The 18,261-nt window shown below is 42.7% G+C and overlaps 1 protein-coding gene across 1 annotated transcript; it reads right to left on the reverse strand.

The window, feature by feature from the left end:
• Window positions 1-907: 907 nt before the first annotated feature.
• Window positions 908-15,823, reverse strand: tspan2a (tetraspanin 2a). The gene is made up of 8 exons (XM_015958644.3): window positions 15,102-15,823; window positions 12,902-13,004; window positions 4,488-4,585; window positions 2,547-2,621; window positions 2,343-2,435; window positions 2,187-2,258; window positions 2,003-2,086; window positions 908-1,897 (listed from the first exon to the last, which is right to left on the reverse strand). The coding sequence occupies exons 1-8, from the start codon at window positions 15,168-15,170 to the stop codon at window positions 1,832-1,834; spliced, it is 660 nt and encodes a 219-aa protein (XP_015814130.1). The 5' UTR covers window positions 15,171-15,823; the 3' UTR covers window positions 908-1,831.
• Window positions 15,824-18,261: the final 2,438 nt, after the last annotated feature.

Genomic DNA, 18,261 nt, shown 5'->3' on the forward strand with positions numbered 1-18,261 from the left:
GGTGGGTCACATGCGGAGATATAATTTTTAAGTTATAACTTCAAACATGGGGAGTCCCTTTGTATTTGTAAACGGTATCAGCTGAGATGGCAAACTGGAGTAGTGTCAACAGGGATTGTGAGGGACAGCCATCTTTTGGAGTGGCTCTTTTAAAGTGTGGAAAAGGATGTCCCACATGAAAAACACCCGATTGCACCACAAGCTGACAACCACTTATGAATGACCAAGGACTTCCTAGAAGCATATCCACTTTGTGAAGTGGCGTCATTGTCTTCTGAAGCGAGCTGGAGCTGGCCACACCCACCTATCCTGCTCTCAGCTATAAGCTGATAAGCACCAATGTCTGGGAGGGGCTTTGAGTAGAGTCGCTGCTCCTCCAGCAGCAGCTTTTTCTTGCACAGGATTAGTGACTGTGGTTCTATGCTAATTTCCCCATTTGTGGCATCACAGACTTTTTGAAATGGCTTGTTTTAGGTACATAATTGATAAAATCAAACACTGACAGAAAATGGCTGGACTGTTTTTATTCATGTTTGGAGTGTTTATAGAGGCAGTAGAGATCCAAGCGGCAGCACAAAAGGTAAGATTTGCAAGATATGTGCTCGTTAAAGAAGCAATGTAATAACATTTGTCTTTACGGTCAATGCTTCTAGCTCTGAGACAAATGACAGAAACACTTACGTGGTTAAAAACGAGTGATTTTAAATTTCATGAAAAAAGATGTAGATAAAGCGGAACAAGTCAGGTTGTTAATTCTCCTGGAAGATTAATCAGCTTTTCATAGAACTTCGAGCGGATGTTCAAACACTGACAGATCTGTACGCTTGTTCTGTATCTGTTCATCTGCTTCAAACAGGAAGTAAGCTTTCCAAACAACCAGCAGAAGCAAAACGCATGACACCGGTGATAAAAGCACCCAGTATTTGTTTATTGTTGTTAACTGTATGAAAAAACTATATTATTGGAAATTTTACATCTTATTGGCACACCAAATAAATGTACAGTCACAAAAACTCAATACAAAATGCAAACTAGCTTCACTGTTACTGTTTAAACGTGCTTGAGAAAAGCTCCACAAGTTCACGAAAACCTCTCACACAAATTTGGAGATTTACAAAAAGGCCAGCTTATCACCAGACCCCCATATCCTACATCACATCTATACACCTTCTATTGTGCTTTATAGTAGAAATACTTGATAGTGGGGGGGCAGAAGGAAGCACACTCATCAAAATGACAAGAAACAGATAAATATTTCAGTAGTTGGAGGTTTGACTGCGACTATAACGGTCAAGTAGGCACGTCATGGAAATCCTCCCTGCAAAAGGCGGGCTAGTCCTCAAAACACTTAAGCACATAAGACGTGAGGAGCATTAGGTCTAAAAAAACAAGAAACTGCAAAGAGTTAAGAGCCAAGTTGTCTCTATTTACATCAATACTCCTCCAACCCAACATTCCTGCGTCATAAAAGGCTTCATGTAACACGTTGTAGCTACGATGCGGCACGGCAGCCTCTGCAGAGAAACGGCGGTCTGACAGAAACATGTTAAGAGTGAGGAATGTCACGGAGTCGAGCTAAAAGCTAAGCTTTAGTCATGGAGAGGAGCGAGGAGTACATCAGGGCTTGAGTGCTGGTGGACTCAGGAGGAAGGGGCGAAGATAATTATCCAGCGTATTGTGTTGAATGTGGTCTCCTCTTCAGTCCGGACCATAAGGAATGCCATCGGAACATAACTTTGGTGGTTCCCTTCAGGTATATTGATCATAAAGGGACGTGTGAGCGTGTAGGGGTGTGGTTGTTGCTTGGCGGTGGAGGAGATCAACGCACCATCTATATAACCTCCCTGGTGTTCCTGATGGCACAGCACAGGACCATACTGAAGATCATGCCCAGGATCTGAGAACAGATATATGAGCCTTAAATAAACACAGCAGAAAGGTTCAAGTGTGTGAAATGGTTCCTTTTCTATGTTAAAGCTCAAGATGTTTTGCTGATTCTCACCATTACTCCAGCGATCCCAATCCCTATGTATCCAATGATGTACAGCTTTTCATTGAAGAAATCAGATATTGCAGTCAGACAGTCCTAAAGAGACACAAAACCAGGAGATGGTCACAGATCCAGTCTGGTGCTCTGCTGCCACCATGTGGCTCTGAGATGAATCACAGCGAGAAGGAACACTCACCGGGGTTCCTTCTGGAAAAGCTTCACACAACGTCTGACTCGTGTCTGAAGTTGTGCCACCACAACAGTTTAGCTGTAAACACAGAACAAAAACGTGCACACGTTTGAGTTGCTGCCAACGGAGACGAACAAAAACGTCACCAGAAGTTTTACTTACAACTTTGTGGTAAAGGTTCGCGATTTCAGTGCCGTTTAAAGAGTTGTCATCAGCAACGGCGCTGCTGTAAAACTTCTGGATTTCTTCTGTGATCTTTTATTAAAAATAATAATAATAATACAACATTAAAAAATGTAAAAACAGTTTTTTTAAATGCACGTTTCCTGTTTGGAAAAGTGAGATGATGTTTTTGACTCCCTTCACCTGTTCTTTGTTCATGAATCCAAACACACCAGCCGTGATCTCCGCTCCAAAGATTATCAGAAGGGAAGCAAAGAACTGCAGGGACAAAAAGTTTTGTTTTACTGGTAACAGTTCTTAGTTTCTGCTTTTGAAAAACACAGAATTTTCCTAGTTTCAGTTTTACTTTTTAAAAGATTCAGATTTTGAGAATGCTTTTAATACTTTGATGTTTATTGGAAGGAAATATGAGGAATGCAGTTAATAAAATGCTAATTCAGCTTTTATTATTATTATTACATTTAAAAGAACACTGAGTGTATTTTTGGTTGTGCCACAGGTGACAGAGAAACAAACCTTTAAACCTTACAAAAAGGTATTAAATCCTCTCTGAATTAAAGCTTTAGCTGGAAAAAAGACAACTTGGAATTACTCCAGATCCTGAAGCCATAAATGGGACCCAGACCATCATCCCACCACCACCGTGTTTTACTGCTGGCTGATGTTCAGTACCAGTTTTACATCGCCTGTCTCGTCTGCCCACACATTTTTCCCAAAATTCTGGGATGGTTTTAAAGTAATGTGAGACAGGCCTTGGGACGCTTTGTTGAATCATGACCTCTGACCTGAAACTTAACTTTTTTGAGCCCTTTTGGTTTACAGACCAGTTCTATTGAAGTGTTGTTTTTTTAACCCCACAAGTCTGGCAGAAAGAGCGGTTTGCAGCTGAGTATGAAGCAGCTCCACTTAACCCAAGACCATGGTTTTTGAATCTGAAAAGAGCCTAATGCTTTATCCAGGTCAGGAATGAGGTCCTGCCTCAAGTGGAGGAGTTTAAGTGTCTCACGGTTCACGAGCGAGGTAAAGATGGATCGTAAGATCAATAGGTGGATTGGTGCTGCGTCTGCTGTGATGCAGGTGTTGTACCAGTCTGTCGTGGTGAAGAGAGAGCTGAACCGCAAGGCGAAGCTCTCGATTTACTGGTAGATCTACGTTCCAACCAGGTTCCAACCCTCACTTATGGTCACGAACTTTGGGCAGTGACCAAAAGAACGAGATTGTGCCCCCGCGACCCGACTCCAGTGCTATGGACCTCAGTCTGTCCTTTTTAAAATCTACAAGCCAGGCTTCTTCTTTTGTCCCCACTCTGCTCTGTGGACTCTGGCCGGTACGCCACCCTCCTCCTCTCCTGCTGCAGGCCTCTGAGGAGCACAGCTGACCGTTATCACCCTTGTGAGGCACATCAGCGATAAAAGGCTGGATCCACCTGCTGTTCAGGGAGACAACAGTTCATGGTTGCTGTTGTTCTCCAGGCCTTCGAAGCCCTTTTCTTCATGTGATCATGTGGGTTTGTTAACTAATGCTAACTTTGTGTAATTCTTGTTCATGTAGTTTAGTTACTACTGTTAACTTTGAAAAACCCTTGGTCATGTGGTTGTCAACAACAGCTGAGAAGTCAGTTTAAATGGTGTTCCCGATCATCGTCGGTTTTTGGCTTTTTCCGACTTTGCGTAACCGGTCGTTCGGTTAAATGATTTTGATTTTTTTTTTTGTAATTAATTTGTTTAAGGAGCTCCTTGATTATATTAACCAGAATATGTGTTTGTTATAGGCATTGTTTTACAACGTCCTCCATTTGTTGAAAATGTCGTTTAGTGCCCTTTTATTTCAAATAAAACATAATGAATTTCCTCCATTTGCAAGCCTCATGTTACCCCCTCCTTCACATTTGCACCATCTCATGTCAGGGTCGTAACATCCGGATAAGCGGATGATAATGAATGGATGAAATTCTGGTAGTAAATTGGCTGAAGTGTCATTAAAAAAACCACAATAAATCTATGAGAGGGAATACTTTACTGTACTGTAGTTTACTTTCTAAATGTTTCAAATGATGTGATCTATACTTGTAAGAATTCAAACTGCACCTTAGTACAGGGGGAGATGTGATGCGACATCACTCACCAAGGTAAGAAGACACTGAGACTCACGCACGGCCCCGAAGCAGCCAAAGAAACCCACCAGCATCATCAGCCCTCCTGCACCGAGGAGGATGTACACAGCTGTGGACAGACACAAACAGCTGGATCATTTAGTGTTTCTCTGTAAAACATGAGAAAATCATGGAAGGTGTACAGTTCAAAGCTTGGGCTGAAGGTGGCACCGTAACCCAAACGGAAGGAGAAATGATCAAAAGGTCCTTTGTTGTGTGTAAATAACAGGAGGACAGGTAAAAGAGAAACCCCTTTCCTCACAGCCCACTCCTTTGCTTATCTCTTATTTTTATCTTTCTTTTTTGCACCAAGTACTGCAGCAATTTCCTAATGTTGTGATTTCTTGCTTATACGGCTACAAAACCCTTCTGATTCTGAATCTTTGTGTATTTTACAGCTTGGACGAGAGGAGGTTGAGAGCTTCGCTGGTCATGTATTGTGTAAAATATTGCAGATAGGCATGTACAACCAGAACATCAAACACGTTCCTCCTCTGAATATCATCAGATATCATCCCCGCAGCTGTCCGTCGTGTCTACGCTTGGGCCGAGTCTGTTCTGGGTCATAATTAAATGAGAACCAAATCTATTGGAGCTGGAAAATCCACAGACAAACAAGGTTTCCAGTCTTTTGATGCATTAGTGTGGTTTCCAGTTCCAGAGACTTCATCCATTCCTGCTCCTGCACAGCCAGGCAGTGCAACAGACACCATCTGTCTCATAAAATGGCAAATCAGATTTGGACTGTTCGATGGCTGCAGAGTGTGGCCATTTCTGCTGCCCTGGAGCCCGCGTCATCTCCCCTGCCTTTACTCCCAGCCTTCACTACCGAGTCCTCTGCATTGTAACTAAACACCAGGATGGTCCCCGAGCGCCTTGCTAACAGCCTAATCGGTGACATACAGCAGCCTCGGCGGCAATTTAATTAATCCACATGGGTGCAATGCAAGCTGTTGTTTTTCCTGCTGTCGAATAAAAGGGGAGGTAAAGATGAGGTGAGGAGGCTGCTGACCTGGAGGAGGCAGCTTCAAAGCAAACCGTCTGCTTTAGCAATGGAAAAATCAAACCAGCCAAGAACGCTCCCACTGTTTGGAAAAGGTGTAAACACAAAAACTAAACATGCTTGTTTTATTCTCCTCTTAGGAAAACTTCCTCAGTAAATCCAGAAACATCTGCCAAGTCACATTTGTGTTTTTCATAACAGGCATCAGTTAAAAACCCAGATTAGTAAACGTAAACGCCTGGATTATCTCTGTCCCTACCTTACACACACACACACACACACACACACACACACACACACACACACACACACACACACACACACACACACACACACACACACACACACACACACACACACACACACACTGGTTGTTTACACACAGGACTGTGAAGAGGTGACAGCATGGAAAGTGAGTCCTCCACAGGGAGTGCTGCCACTTTGTCCTGTTTTTGGTGTCAGTGCCTTTTGCCCTTGCTTACAGGTAAACGTCGCCGGCAGTTCGAGGCCTGTGCCTCTATAAATGAAGGAGCAGCATCACACGACTCATTAACGATTGTGCTCTGTCTCCTGCAATCATACTCCCACTCAGTCAGGCTCCATGAGATCTTTAAAGCCTCAAATCAAGATAACTTGGTAGAACATGAACTGTTACTAATATTGTAACTGCAGCGAGGAAGAGATCGGTATCACTGCATAGATTTACTGGCAGAAGTTTAATCACTGTGCTCTTCTGCTTCTCCAGGTTTCTGAAGCAGGTTATTTTTGTGCATCGACCCCAAGAGAACCTGCAGCAAGCCAAGCTCTTGTTTAAAATCTACACATGCAACGCTGGCAGACACCAACTGGTTTAGTTTGCTGCTCAAGCATGAATACCCAATACACCTAAATTTATGCATCCTTCACTCCAAAAAATAAAAAAACAATGTGCATGAGGACAGATTTTTCATGTCTATTTTTGTAGCGATAGCTTTTGTCCTGCATCTTCCTCTGCAAAGCCCCATTCACTGTCACTAAAGCAGATAAAAAACATTTAAGACATTTTGATCTACGTTCCTACCCTCACCTATGGTCACGAGCTTTGGGTAGTGACCGACAGTGCAGATACAAGCGGCCAAAATGAGTTTTCTCTGCAGGGTGTCTGGGCTCTTACTTACAGATAGAGTGAAAAGCTGGGTCGTGGGGGTGGGGGTGGGGGTGGGGGGGTGGGTGGCTACCATTTGCTAGGAATCAGCACCCCCAGCCATAAACTTTTATCAAACATTCAAATTAAATGAGAATGAAATACTCCTTATTTCTTTTAAATGCGGTCTCCGATTCTCGCAGTTTAATGGACGATGGATCGTATTTAAAACACGTTTGAATGCAGAAAGTGATGCTGCCTTTTGGATCCAAGTTAAAACTACATTTATTTGTAGTTTCTCATTTTTGTAGGGTCCAGAAATAAAACTAAAATAATGTTGATAATTTAATGTTTTTTACTTATGAAGCATTGGTTCTAAGACATTTGCATGTCAAAATAAAACAGATTCATCTCTTTTGCATTACATGAACAGATAATAAAACCTATTTCTGCTATGTGAGTTCAGTGCATCAGACTTTTTAAGGAGCGTCACTAAACATGATCTGTGCTACTTTCTTTATGACACTTTCACAAGCTGCTCTTGTAAAATATTTTGTTTTACGATCTCTTTACAGTCAGTGTAGCGTCCTGCCTCCGACACACCCAACCTGCTGCTCGTGTCCTGAGAGACTCGACCAGCTCCATGTCAGCGCTGCGGGGATCTGATGAAGTGAAGTCACCATTTTACGTCATGGTCTAAATGGGAGCAACAAGAACAGGCTTCTGTCTGATCCTTCGCTCCTACACAGAGCGAGACATGAAGAGGGCCACTGTATCGACAGCCCAACAATGAAGACTGTTGGTCTTGTCTACTGTATGTTTTGATAAGCTGCTGTCTGTTTTAGATGGGGATTTGCAAAGAAACTCATCTTCCTGCATTCAAATGCCACCTGAAATAGGCTCAAAGTGACACGCTGTTTCAGACAGAGCTCGTCATTTATCACTAGCAAAAACCTCCACAAAGCGAACATAGAGTGAACACAGCTGCATCAAATTGAAACTGGTTTTTATTATCTTCTGACGCTCCCCTTTAGAGGAAGACACGATTGTTTGTGTATTTGTACAAGAAAGTGGAACCTCGGGATTCTTTTTCAAGCCTAATTTGATTAAAATTGTGTTTCTTTGGGTTTAATCTCTTAATCCTGTGGTTATTTTTAACATGAAAACCCACACAAGCTGATTAGAAGAAGTGAAACTTGTGAATGAAACCTTAATGTTGAATAAGTGTGAATAATATTCAACACTTTACATGTTTGAAGTTTACACTGTTTTACACATCAGCCAGCAGTGCTCATTGTCTTCACATCTGACAAAAACTTATGAAAAAAAAATTATGTAAAGTGTTTAACATTACAAGGCGACGCGGGCATTCAACATTAATCTAAAAGTAATGATGTTAATGTTTGTTTTCCACGGTTCCCTATAACCAGTTTCACCTTCAGTGAGAAAGGACACACGAGTGCAGCTGGCCTGTTGTGAAGAAGTTCAGGATTAAAATAAACATGAGCCTACAGCACATTTAGACCAAACACACGTGTGGTTCAGGGTTAGGTGGCAGGCAGTAACTTTCCTTAACATCGTCCTAAAAACCCAGTTATTAACGTAAACAAGCAAATGCCGACGATGGAGAATTTGCAAATCTTCACCTTAGGTGGAGGTTTTTGAAAGAATAGATTTTGATGCTGTACATCGTCATGTTCCTGTGGACGATGGGCTACACCACCAAAATTAGGGAAGCACCGATACAGATACTGGTATCATTCCTAATTTTGACGGTATCTGTCATTTCGATATTGGTATCTGTATCGGTAAAAGTTAACTGATACCAGGAACCGATACCAATGCGGTTGCCTGAAAGTGGCTTAACTGTAACTTGTCATTTCTGTTCATCTCATATTTTAGTTTTGTGATCATTTCTACTAATATATTTTATTTTTTATCTACCTATCAGTCTTTTCCTATCTCTTTTCCTATTTTCCAATCTGTAATCAGTATCGGCGAGTACTCAGATCCAAGTATCGGTATCGTATCGGTTTAGAAAAAAGTGGTATTCATGCATCCCTAGTCGAAATTTATCTTTGTTTGGACTTATTAATCAATTCATTTACAGTCCTGTCCATAAATATTGGGACATCGACACAATGCTAACATTTTTGGCTCTGTGTACCACCACAATGGAAATCAAATGAAACGAACAAGACTACAGACTGTCAGCTTTTATTTGAGGGTATTTACATCCAAATCAGGTGAACGGTGTAGGGATTACAACAGTTTGCATATGTGCCTCCCACTTGTTAAGGGACCAAAAGTAACGAGACAGAATAAGAACCATAAATCAAACTTACACATTTCAATTCTTGGTTGCAAATCCTTTGCAGTCAATTACAGCCTGAAGTCTGGAACACATAGACATCACCAGATGTTGGGTTTAATCCCTGGTGATGCTCTGCCAGGCCTCTACTGCAACAGTCTTCAGTTCCTGCTTGTTCCTGGGGCATTTTCCCTTCAGTGTTGTCTTCAGCAAGTGAAATGCATGCTCAGTCGGATTCAGGTCAGGTGACTGACTTGGCCATTGCAAAACAGTCCACTTCTTTCCCTTCAAAAACTCTTTGGTTGCTTTTGCAGTATGCTTTGGGTCATTGTCCATCTGCACTGTGAAGCGCCGTCCAATGAGTTCTGAGGCATTTGGCTGAATATGAGCAGATAATATTGCCCAGAACACTTCAGAATTCATCGTGCTGCTTTTGTCAGCAGTCACATCATCAATAAATACAAGAGAGCCAGTTCCACTGGCAGCCATACATGCCCACGCCATGACACTTCCAGCACCATGCTTCACTGATGAGGTGGTATGCTTAGGATCATGAGCAGTTCCTTTCCGTCTCCATACTCTTCTCTTCCCATCACTCTGGTACAAGTGGATCTTGGTCTCATCCGTCCATAGGATGTTGTTCCAGAACTGTGAAGGCTTTTTTAGATGTTGTTTGGCAAACTCGAATCTGGCCTTCCTGTTATTGGGACTCACCAATGGTTTACATCTTGTGGTGAACCCTCTGTATTCACACTGGTGGAGTCTTCTCTTGATTGTTGACTTTGACACAGATGCACCTACCTCCTGGAGAGTGTTCTTGATCTGGCCAACTGTTGTGAAGGGTGTTTTCTTCACCAGGTTTCCCTGGTTTATTCGGTCATCCACCACAGTTGTTTTCTGTGGTCTTCCGGGTCTTTTGGTGTTGCTGAGCTCACCGGTGCGTTCCTTCTTTTTGAGAATGTTCAAAACTGTTGTTTTGGTCACGCCTAATGTTTTTGCTATCTCTCTGATAGGTTTCTTTTGTTTTTCCAGCCTAATGATGGCTTGCCTCACTGACAGTGACAGCTCTTTGGATCTCATCTTGACAGTTGACAGCAACAGATTCCAAATGCAAATAGCACACTTGAAATGAACTCTGGACCTTTTATCTGCTCATTGTAATTGGGATAATGAGGGAATTACACACAACTGGCCATGGAACAGCTGAGAAGCCAATGGTCCCATTACTTTTGGTCCCTTAACAAGTGGGAGGCACATATGCAAACTGTTGTAATTCCTACACCGTTCACCTGATTTGGATGTAACTACCATCAAATAAAAGCGGACAGTCTGCAGTTAAAGCACATCTTGTTCGTTTAATTTGACATCCATGGTGGTGGTGTATAGAGCCAAAAATTTTAGCATTGTGTCGATGTCCCAATATTTATGGACCTGACTGTAGATTCTTGGAATTTTTGTACGAATTGATTCAGAATCAACTTTTGATTTCATCAGCACTAGTCTTCTACAGCTTCTATCACCAGTTATGCGATAAAGCGTTTTCTCCACAGACATTACCGAATGAGTAAAAATCATTTCTACATGAGGAACATGCGTGGATGACTGAGACCTTCGGTGTTACGGTTCCCCTGTTCTACCACTAGATGCTGTTTCTACGCATGGTCAGAGCTGTTCTTTTATTTTGGAACACTTCTATGCACAAGTGCAAAATAATACCACACAATACATAAAATCATCCCTACGCATGACATGTGTCTTGTGTGCAAAAGTATGGTTAATAAGTGAGGGCCCAGGTTAGGAGCTAAAGTGGCGGCTTGTACAGTGGGTACAGAAAGTACTCAGATCCACATCAATTTTTCACTCTTTATTATATTGCGACAGTTTGCTAAAATCAAATAAATTCATTTTATTCCCCATTAATGTACACACAGCACCCCGTATCGGAGTCTAGCTGTGTGTGATTACACTGATTGGTCTTGATTAGGAACGCCACACACCAGCCTAGATAAGACCTTACAGCTCACAATGCATGGTCAGAGCAAGGGAGAATCATGAGGTCAAAGGAACTGTCTGAAGAGCTCAGAGACAGAATTGTGGAAAGGCACAGATCTGGCCATGGTTACAAAAACATCTCTGCTGCACTTAAAGTTCCTAAGAGCACAGTGGCCATCGTTTGGGATGACCAGAATCCTTCCTAGAGCAGGCCATACAGCCAAACTGGGAAAGAAGAACCTTGGTAGGAGAAGTAAAGAAGAACCCAAATATCACTGTGGCTGAACTCCAGAGATGCAGTCAGAAGATGGGAGAAATTTGTAGAAAGTCAACCATCACTGCAGCCCTACACCGGTCAGGGCTTTACTGCAGAGTGGCCTGTCGGAAGCCTCTCCCCATTGCAGGACATGCGAAAGCTTGTACGGGGTTTGCTAAAAGACCTGAGATAGAACTTTTTGGCCCTAATTCTAAGCAGTGTGTGTGGAGAAAACCAGGCACAGCTCATCACTTGTCCAATACAGTCCCCACAGTGAAGCATGGCAGTGGCAGCATCCTGCTGTGGGGATGTTTTTCAGCTGCAGAGGTAGGACAACTGGTTGCAATCAAGGGAACGATGAATGCGGCTAAGTTCAGGGATACCCTAGACAAGAACCTTCTGAATAGTTTGAGGGCGACAGTGGCACAGGAGTTTAGTGCTCGCCCCGTAATCGGAAGGTTGCAGGTTCGAGCCCCGCTCAGTCTGTCGCTGTCGTTGTGTCCTTGGGCAAGACACTTAACCCACCTTGCCTGCTGGTGGTGGTCGGAGGGACCGGTGGCGCCAGTGCTCGGCAGCCTCGCCTCTGTCAGTGCGCCCCAGGGCAGCTGTAGCTACATCGTAGCTCATCCCCACCAGTGTGTGAAAGTGTGTGTGAATGGGTGAATGACTGATTGTGTTGTAAAGCGCCTTGGGGGGTTCCAGGACTCTAGAAGGTGCTATATCAAATACAGGCCATTTACCATTTACTTTCTGTACCCACTGTAAATCTAATTTTTTTTTATATTTGCTATTCTTGACTACTTTTAGCTTAAATCTGCTTTCCAGAGTTTTACCCTTTCAGAAATGATGTATGATTCTTCAGAGATCCGTAAAAGTGATTGTCTCATCATGTACTGTGAAAAAATGTAAGTGATACGTCTTTTTTTTCTTTGCTAAGCACGCCCCCTGCCCCGCAGAGCTCTGTGCAATAGGAAACTGAGCGCCGACCAGAACTAACCAATAGCGTTAGACTACCACTTACTTGCTTCACATTTAAGGAATACCTCGGCTGATGCAAAGTTGGTGAACTTTTCACGGACAAGCAAGTCTCTAAATATAAATACATGAAAGCACAACATGACATGAGAATAATACTCGTAAAACAACGTGTTGTAGCTCTGTCAGCTACAGAAGCACATTTATAAACAAAAATGTGAAGTTGCGATCTTAAACAAACAAAACAACAGATTTTTTGTGTGATACGCTTGTCAGCCACTAGATGGTGCCATCGAATAAGATAAATACCCCGGAAAGAAGCTTTAAGTCAATAAAAGACTCTGGTCTTTCCTTCCTTATTTTTGAGATGTTCTTTGAAAGCAGGTGTTGCCCAATGGAAAACTGTCAACTTTCGCAGTGGAAAGGCATTCTGCCCTTCACGTATAACTGGAACAAGGACACCCCCCCCCCCCCCCCCCCCCCCCGCTGTAAATCCTGGTTTGTAAAGAATCCATCAAATATTTTACAAACACGTTTGACTTTGAGCTGCAGGTTAATAAATTTGATCGATGAAGTCTGAATAGATGTTGCTGCAGTTAATGGTTACAGAGACACCAAAACTCATTTCTCTAAAGACCATCACAGATAATTAACATAGACATGGTTTGACTCTGTAAGACATGGATGCAAAGTGAGTTTATATGAAATCTAAACATTGTGACGTACCTATGAAGAAGGTGTTGGGGGCGTCATTGCCCGTCAGGAGGTCCACTATGTTTGGGTCAAACCTCAGCCACAATCCCACCGCCAGCACCAACAGGCCTGACAGCTGGGGACAATAGAACATAAAACAAGGCCTTGTGTTCTTTATCTGTTCATTTTCATCAGCTTATCCATGGTTGAGTCGTGGGGGCAGCAGCCTAAGCCGAGAGGCCCAGACCGGTCACTACCCAAAGCTCGTGATCATAGATGAGGTTAGGAACGTAGATCGACGGTAAAAAGAGAGCTTTGCCTTCCTGCGCAGCTCTCTCTTCACCACGACAGATCGGTACCGTGCCCGCATCACTGCAGACGCGGCACCAATCCGCCGGTCGATCTCACCCTCACTCGTGAACAAGACCCTGAGATACCTAAACTCCTCCACTCCGCAGGACCTCATCCCTGACCCGGAGAAGGTATTCTACCCTTTTCAGACTCATCCAATATTAGGACATTAATTATTTTAAATAACTATATACAGAAAAATGTTTTATCCAACAACTTTGACAAAATAAAAAAAATGAATATGTGTAACAGTTACACTGTGAAGTCCCTTCTTGAATGGTTGGTTGATTAAGATTCTGGAGGTGGAGCTCTTGCCTGCTGATGTTCACTGTCTGGCTTTTCCTTTCTGTTTATTCAAAACAAGCTCCTGCCAGGAATGTTAATGCTTCACCTCCTGAGTGACTACTATCTCCTCGGTGCTGCGTGGTTTCTCCCTGGCAAAAGTGATCTAAACCCTGACAAAACGTTTTCCTCTCACCTCAGATTAATTATTTGTTGCACCAGCCAGGAAAGCTGAGAATTCCTAAGATAAAAATTAATATTTACAAAACTAAAATGGAACATTTTTCTTTAGACTGAATCTTTTAAATCACCAATTGTTTGGTTTCCTTTCATTATAATTTAAACACAGAAGGATTTCACCTCCCAGAACTTTGAGCATAAAAAAAGAAGCAGCAGCTCGTGCTTCGACACAGACCGTCACATCAGAACGGCTGTTTATTGGTGGTCCATCTTCCACGGTACTTTCGTGCCGCTGGCTGTGCCAGCCTCACAGCGCCTGATGATGTAACTCACACTGGCATTGGCTGCGAGATGTGAGGAGTTGGCTCTGCACCCCAAAATGACAGCGCACTGTACGCCTCTTTTGGCTCAGACCACAACAGCTCTGCTTTCAGTCCCCAAACTGCTGCACAAAGAGGGTGCTGTCAGTTTGGATGACACAAGAGATCATCTTACAGAGCACAGGGTCAATGCAGCCTCTTAAACGTGGATAAATGCTGGATCGTTTAACAGTTAAACAGCTGACACCTAAAGACTCTTTGGCCTTCATTTATTTCTACTTACATCCCTTTTACGGACTGACCAGTTCGTAGCAATTATCTAGTGATCTACAGTAACCAAATGAAGCTGGAGATAAGCAAAAACAGAAATCAGACTAAATGGAAAGGTCTGTTGCGCACCCAGAATCCATAATGGGTTAGGGTAAAAGTATCTGCAAGCTCAAAGTGTTCAAAAGCACATGCTTAAAAACATTTCCACTAAATATGCATGAGTAGCTGCAGAGTGGAATCAAAGTGGATCTGCAGAAGAGCTCCATTCATCAAACCCATCAGACCAAAACAAAGACGTGTACCCTGTTCCTCCTAAAAACAGATGAGCCCATCCCAGAGCTGCAGCAGGAAAGCCCCTGCACAGTGGCAAAGCAGGGACAGAGTCTGTGATGGAAAAGTAGCAGCAGCCGCTCTGATAACTAAACAGCTAAAGGACCAGGGCCCATTACATTCAAGATCAATCACCATACAGGGCTTTCAGGCTCTGTAATATTACACGAATGGTGTTTTTTTTTAAACGGGGTTCAATAGGTCAAATAATGACTATATTGATCATAATGGTCACCACATTTCTGGATTGGTCAGCAGGTGAGTGGAGGCAAGGTGTTTATACCTAAATTAGGCTCCTCTCAATAAATAGGCCTTAATAAAAATAAAAACCTAAACAATACTACCAAAATGTAAACAACACAAATAAAGAGGCAGATCATCATTCCCACCACAAATAAAGCATAACATTAGAACTCAAATCTGCACCTTTTCCTGTAGCAGTAAATAAACGCAGACGCATCAGACTGTACAGACAAAATTCATTTGGAGCGCAGACTCACCCAAAAGATGAAGTTGAAGACGAAGAGGAGATATTTCACACATTTCATCCCACCTTGCACTTTGCTCATGATGCCGCCTGATTTGTCGATATGTCCGATGTACAGCCTTTTATCTATTTTTAATTGATTAAATCGTCGCCTTTCCTCCAGCTGAGCATCAACCCATGCACTGATGAAGCCCTACCCCGTTACACCGTACAGTACACACATGAAAACATGCGCACTAGCCTGTCTTGCACCACCCAATAGTGATGCTACTTGCACGCGTTTGTGTGTGTGCGCGCGACTGGAGGAGGTGTGGACAGCGATTCGCCTAAATGACGGTTTTTCACTTTACACTTATATAAATTAATGCTTACTGCTTTATCTTACATATGTTTTTCAAATACGTCTCATTTACTGTATGAATTATTATTAAATTATTATTAAAAACCTCATACATCTGTTTAATTTAAAGGGTTTACGTAGTGGCTGGCGTATCGGCTCAAGACGCACAAAACGATAAAAGGGCCGAAAAATGAAATAAAAATGTAAAACGTTTTAAGCAGAATATAAAAGAATAAAGTCGAAAGTAGTTACTTATCTCAGTAGACGAGCACAGTTATGGTCCAGAAGACGATTGTGTTTGTTCCTATTAAAAAAATAAAAACAAATAAACCGTAACCGGGGATTCTGAGTGTGTTTTAATTGAGAAAAAAGGTTGTCTTTGTCTACTTCTGCAGCAGCAGTGTTTACAGCGGAAGTCGGAAGTTTTTCTTTTTTCCTTTCAAAATAAGAGTCGTAAACGTTGTCATGCGCCTCAAAACTACAGCTTACCTGTATAATTGATTAACACGAATTTCTTGTTAAATTCAAACGAAAAATGCTTTTTATAAATGTTGTAGATGTCTTGAGGTACATGCGGATGTTTGTAATGTGTGTTTATACTTTCAGTTCTGTTGTGAATCTGGAAGACAGTAAATTGTATTTAGGCCTATATTTTTATGTCGATGATTTAGGCTTAAGTTTTTTGTTCAAGATCTGATTACAAACTCTCACCAGCTAAGAAAAGTACCAATTACCTTGTGCATGAAACACTGGTGGGGTCATCACCCGCACACTTCCTGGACTCAGGGTCTATTATGAAAATAGCCCATCCTTGTTTGCACCTGAAACACATACTAAACATCATTCAAAAAACTAGTCCGGATTTTTGGGATGTATTTTCTCAGCAGGCAGCAGCTATTGTATTGTATGCATTAAATGTCTTGCAAATCCAATATCTAGATGGGAATATTGCAATGTTTTGGAAATATATATATATATATATATATATATATATATATATATATATATATATATATATATATATATATATATATATATTACAGTTTGACCCAGAAAATACCCTAAAATATTGTTGTAGTTTGATGCATTTCAGCTAAAATGTGAACTTCTGGGTAGATTTAAATTTTTTTCTTCTCTGCCAGAGCTGTTTTTAGTTGTTTTTTTTTTAACCCTGGCAATCTGTTTTGGCTCTTGTTCCTGTAATGAAAACATAGAGTTAAAAATGTCAACCAGGTTCCTAGAAAAGTGGAAATGCATTTCAAATAAAAGTATCTTCGCAGCTATTGGACAGTGTTGCATCATAAAAACATAAATCAACATGTTTTGTCTTATCTTGTTTTGGTATTAGGTCAGAGATCAGTTTTGATGGAAATGTTTATGGGAAAACATGTATTTCTGGAGCTGTGGGAGGAAGGTGGAGCTCCAGGAGAAATCCCATGGCAGCACACAAAAAGATCATTCAAGCTCCACGCAGAAACTTGCTGTGCAGGGTCATCGTGCCGCCCCTTCACCATTGTAATTTCTTCAGGGTTACCACTAGATCCATCCATCATAATCTCAGCAATGCAGCATGCCAGAGACACCTTCAGAGAATTTATGCAACACTGAAACAATAGAATCAAGTTCATTTTGACTTGAACACAATTATCCAACATTCTCAGAAAAAATTATCTGTTCAGAACACTATCAAGCTCTGCAGAAGGCTGCTAATAATCAGGTAAGAAGCAGAGAAACCTCTAAAACATGCTGGACACATGCTCATTAGGTCCAGGGATGGACGTCTCTCATTTAGGCCTACTCCACACGTAGCCGGTTTTTTTTTAAAATGAATATCCGCCCCTCCAAAAACTTGCATCCACACCACCACATTTAAAAAAAACTCTGTCTGACATGGTGTGGTCGAGTCTTTTGACCCACGACATGCAGAATCACGAAAGAGACAAGGTGAGTAAAATAATATATAATTTATTGAGGTTGATGAGGCTGGGGAGACGTCGGAGGGGGACGGTTCTGGCAGCGTTCTAAGATAGAGAACAAAAATGAGAAATGTAATGCAAACGGGGAAGGTGCGATCGAATAGAGGCTTACGGATTCCAGGAAGGTAGTGGAGCGCGGAGAGGAGGGCGTGTCAGGTCTGAGTGGTAGCTGGTGGAGGAGGCTGGGAGCTGAGCACCGGTTCCAAGAGTGGGCAGGTGAGCGCAGGAGAGCAGGCGGCCAAGAGAAGCGGTGTGGCTGGTGGGCAGGAGATCCAGAGGCTCCGGGTAGTAACTGGTGAGAGTGCAGGTTGAAGAGCTGGTAACAGGCAGATAATGAGAGTACCTGGGCGGGAGAATGGAGGAACGGGACAGATGATGACGAGGCTTAAAACAGGCAGAACAGGATGCAGAATAATCCGAAACAGGTCTAGAGCTGTAGTAAACTACCCAATGTGAGTAATCATCCAGCACTGGTGAATTGTCACACCGCTCCTTAAATCCCCTGCGAGCTGATGAGGGAATTTGCAGCAGCTGCTCTCCGGGCGCACCCACCTGCAAACAGGAAAACTCAGAGCAGTTAGCTACACCCATTGTGACAGTACCCCCCCCCCCCCCCCCCCCCCTCAAAGACCGCCACCCGGCGGCCAGGCAGAGGAGGAGGAGGAGGAGGACCGCGCTGCATCAAAGTCCCGGATGAGGGACGGGTCGTCGATCCAAGACGCTGGAATCCATTGCCGATGTTCCGGACCATAGCCCACCCAATCGACCAAGAACTGGCGGCCCCGACCGCGGGGTCTGGCCTCAAGGAGGCGCCGGACACGATAACCGAGATCGCCGTTAGACAGACGAACAGGAGG

This window comes from Nothobranchius furzeri, chromosome 3, assembly GCF_043380555.1.
Source record: "Nothobranchius furzeri strain GRZ-AD chromosome 3, NfurGRZ-RIMD1, whole genome shotgun sequence".
Lineage (NCBI taxonomy): Eukaryota > Metazoa > Chordata > Actinopteri > Cyprinodontiformes > Nothobranchiidae > Nothobranchius > Nothobranchius furzeri.

Bases quoted from the DNA above. Each gene is read 5' to 3' on its own strand.
- tspan2a (XM_015958644.3), bottom strand. From the start codon at position 15,170: ATGAGCAAAGTGCAAGGTGGGATGAAATGTGTGAAATATCTCCTCTTC. The intron at 13,005-15,101 runs GTGAGTCTGCGC...TATTGTCCCCAG, and splicing joins TCTTCAACTTCATCTTTTGG to CTGTCAGGCCTGTTGGTGCT. The intron at 2,622-4,487 runs GTGAGTGATGTC...TTGTCCCTGCAG, and splicing joins CTCAGTGTCTTCTTACCTTG to TTCTTTGCTTCCCTTCTGAT.